At 40.1% G+C, this 4215-nt stretch overlaps 1 gene segment (V, D, J or C); it reads left to right on the top strand.

The window, feature by feature from the left end:
- Nucleotides 1-2390: 2390 nt before the first annotated feature.
- LOC130878322 (immunoglobulin kappa variable 1-12-like) lies at nucleotides 2391-2893 on the top strand. The segment is given in 2 exon segments: nucleotides 2391-2452; nucleotides 2571-2893. Coding segments are annotated over 2 exon segments (378 nt in total).
- Nucleotides 2894-4215: the final 1322 nt, after the last annotated feature.

The following is a 4215-nucleotide window of genomic DNA, read 5'->3' as shown; positions in this document are numbered from 1 at the left end:
AGAGCTAGCAAGAAATCCCTGTCATAATCCATATAAAAATTCCATTCTCCTCACAGCAGAGGCAGTCTGTCCTTTGAGTCCTAGAGAGGAATAAACTTTCTGCAGAACACACTAAAATATCTTGATATGGCCCAGAAAATTGGATCCTGATGTTGGTGCATGGTCAGTTTCTGAGGTGAGACTGCTGTGCATCTGGGCCCATATCATCTAGACCCCACTGGTTTGTATGTAACCAGAGAATACCCCACTATCCTGAGGACTTCTTAACAGACTGGTCACACCCTGTGCAGAGGGCACTCCCAATCAGGACACAAGACAAACATGATGACTCCTGCTCATCTCCTGGGGATGTGCTTCTCTGGATCCCAGGTATGGTGTATAGGACTATAGCAGTGCTTACCTCAGTGTGGTCAGTGCTGCCTGTTTTGGGGGAGCTCTGTGAATTGACTTTTAAAGGTAACATTATATATTTTTGTTGTGTGTTTTTTTCTTTCTCAATGCTAGGTTCCAGATGTGACATCCAGATGATCCCGTCTTCTTCTAGACTGTATCACTAGGAGACACATTAACTATCAAGTATCAAGCCAGTCAGAACTCTGATAATGAATTAAACTGGTATCAGCAAACACCAGAGAAATCTCCTAAACTCCTGATCTATGCTTCATCAAGACTATATGCTACAGCCCCATCCAGGTTCAGCAGAAGTAGGCCTGGGACAGATTTTACCCTCACAATCAGCAATATTGAGCCAGAAGACATTACAACTTATTACTGTAAACAGAATATAAATTACCCATGCACAGTGGAACAAATCATAGCATAAATTGCAGAGCAAGGTAGAAGTGTAAGCCTATACTGCCTCAGCTGCAATTCCAGGGGACTCTACCTTGTGAGAGTGTTATTCAGATGAACCTGTCTTGGCAGTACACTGAGTAGTTTTGGAATACAAAGCTATGAAGTTTCCACTGCTTCCTTGACCCTAGCAGCAAACACACAACAAGGTAAATTCTGATTTAGTAAAGATACTGTTCCGTACCTGGGAGGCATCTGGATTATGATATCTATTTAAATTCACACGGCAAAGAAAAATTCAAGGGAGAATTTATAGAAAGATGCAAGAAAAGGAATTAGAGTTTACAGAGAAGTCTTTTAAAAGGATTATTTTTGGCACATACAATGATATATATATATATATATTTGTGTGTGTGTGTGTGTGTGTGAACAACTAGGCATTAGGAGATCACTGGTAGGCAGAAAGATTTAAACATGAACCACAAATGGATAATAAAATAATAAATATCCAGATAATAACATAGTAAACTATTGGACAGTTTCCTATATGCTTTATTTAATAGGTGGCCTAAAGATCTGGTAGGCATTTTCTTCTGCCAACAAGGCCACCTGACTGTCTTTCAAGTTCAAGGTTGGATCAAGGCACATTTGCTCTAAGGCTATGAGCCCATCAGCCTCCTTGTCCTAGTGAAACCATAAAGTAGGAGAGGAAGAAGACCCCTTAAATTCTATTAAAATCCAAATTCTTCAATGATACTCCAAGATTCGCCTAACAGTGGGAATGGGGGCTATCTCTGACTCTTTTGGCTGACTGTGAAACTCTTTCATCTATAATTTTAAAACTTAAAAAAGCATCCCCCTGAATATTAACCTTCATCAGGCGATGAAAGAAGACAGAGACAGAGACCAACATTGGAGCACTGGACTGAAGTCTCACGATCCAAAGGAGGAGCAGAAGGAGAGTGAGCACGAGCAAGGAACTCAGGACTGTGAGGGGTGCACCCACACACTGAGGCAAGGGGGATGTTCTATCGGGAACTCACCAAGGCCAGCTGGCCGGGGTCTGAAAAAGCATGGGACAAAACCGGTCTCGCTGAACATAATGGACAATGAGGACTACTGAGAACTGAAGAACAATGGCAATGGGTTCTTGATCCTATTGCACGTAATGGCTTTGTGGGAGCCCAGGTAGTTTGGATGCTCACCTTAATAGACCTGGATGGAGGTGGGTGGTCCTTGGACCTCCCACAGGGCAGAGAAACCTGCTTGCTATTTGGGCTGAGGAGGAAGGAAGACTTGATTGGGGGAGGGGGAGGGATTGGGAGGTGGTGGCGGGGAAGAGGCAGAAATCTTTAATAATTAAATAAATTAATTAATAAAAAAAATTAAAAAAAACTTAAAAAAATACATTCTCTGTAGGCATATGTGGGGATTGACTTGAGCATCTGGAGACTCTGGGTTTTCTTTACTTACTAAGTGAGCCTTGCAGCTGTGCCCAGCACTAACTGGTTCCCAATGATTTGCATGCACTCACTGTGCAGCCTTGAGGACTTCTTCATATACCAGTCAGACCCTGTGCTGTTGTCATTGAAGTCAGTACTCAGCATGGACATGAGGGCACCTGTTCATCTCCTTGGGCTCTTGTTGCTCTGGTTTCCAGGTAAAATAGGGCTAAAATGGGATTTTCATTGTTACACAGTGGTTATTGATTGGCATTTTGGGGAAGTCCTCTTTATGATGCTTAATTATATGGATACTTATTATGTCTCTGCTTCTAGGTATCAAATGTGACATCCTGATGACCCAGTCTCCATCTTCCCTGTCGGTATCTCTGGGAGACAAGGTCACTATCAGTTGCCGGGCCAGTCAGGGCATTAGTAGTTATTTAAACTGGTACCAGCAGAAACCAGGGGAAGCTCCAAAGCTCCTGATCTACCGTGCATCCAAATTGGAAAATGGAGTGCCATCTAGGTTCAGTGGCAGTGGATCTGGGACAGACTTCACTCTCACCATCAGCAACCTAAAGCCTGAAGACATTGGAACTTACTACTGTCAGCAGTATGAAAATTATCCTCCCACAGTGATACATGTCATAACATAAACCTACATGAAAGCAGAAGTGAGAGGCTGAACTGTTTTAGCTGCTTGATGTCATGCCTCACTCACTGAAACCTTTTTCACATGTCACAGGGTTTTTACAAAAGCTCACAGAAAGACATTTTTTTTCTGTAAAGATTCTAAACAGTCCACTCTGTACCCTTTCTTTCTCTTCATTTCCAAGAGAACAGATTGCCAATGCTTTTTCTACCTGAATAGAGTTGTTTGCCATGTGTAGTGTGAGATGCAACACCATGTGGAATTTGTACAGAAGACCAGGAACTATTGGGGACTTTCCAAGCAAAAATCATATAAATGTAATGAATTAGTTTCTAATTACCAGCATTTAAATGGAAGGGAAATATTATTAAAAGAAACTGAGAGTAGAAAAATTACTGCTTTTCTCACAAAGGCAAAAGCACTAGTGGCAGAGTAAGGGGAGGTTGCCTAAACATGATATTTTGTTGTGCCTTGAAATTGTCACAATGAGCACTGATGCTCTCAACTGTTTGCAGCATTGTGCATAGGATTTTTCTGGCTCTATGTCCCCTGGTCTGCTTATAAATACCAAACAAAATTGAACTACTGTCATATGACTTTCAGTCCCACTGTGTGAAGTGAAATGTAATTTGTTTATATAAAATTATACTCAGTAAATGGTTGTTTTGAACATGCTTCCATAAGTGGTATTGTTAAAGAACTGATATGACATAGCACAGTTTTAGAAACAAAACAAAATACCAATACAACAATAGTGACCTATCTTCAATTCTGTTTGTGTTTTTTTAATTGAATACGTGTAAGATAAACTTTCTCTGCATATTTTATGATAACTCATTTATATGTGTCTATCTTTGCATGTATTTTACACACAGACATAATTACTATGATTTTACACTAAAGAAAAAAGGTCACATGATGTAATACTACATTTCTGGGTTCACAATTTCTTAGTTTTGCTGTCTTTGGATTTTATTAGTAAGTTCTGGACAGAGTTAATCAATTTTAGAGACTCCTTCAGAAATATTAGTTGAATCATATTGATATTATGTGAAAACTAGAGATATAAATATTTAAAAGTAGTTCATGGAGCTGGAGAGAATAACCAGTGGTCAATGCTCTTAATGAGGGCCTGGGTTTGATTCTCAGCACCCAGATGATGACACACAGCTTGCTATCATTAACTTCAGGGACACAGGACCCTTTTCTGGCCTCTGAAAGCACACAATGATCTTACAAACACACAAGCAAAACCCTCATATATGTAAAAATACTTTCTAAAAAAGGGCTCATGTTATGACACAGATAAAATCTATATTCCCTTTA

Source organism: Chionomys nivalis, chromosome 1 (genome assembly GCF_950005125.1).
Source record: "Chionomys nivalis chromosome 1, mChiNiv1.1, whole genome shotgun sequence".
NCBI lineage: Eukaryota > Metazoa > Chordata > Mammalia > Rodentia > Cricetidae > Chionomys > Chionomys nivalis.
The sequence above is the reverse complement of the archived record's forward strand: the minus strand, read 5'-3'. Positions and strand labels throughout refer to the sequence as shown.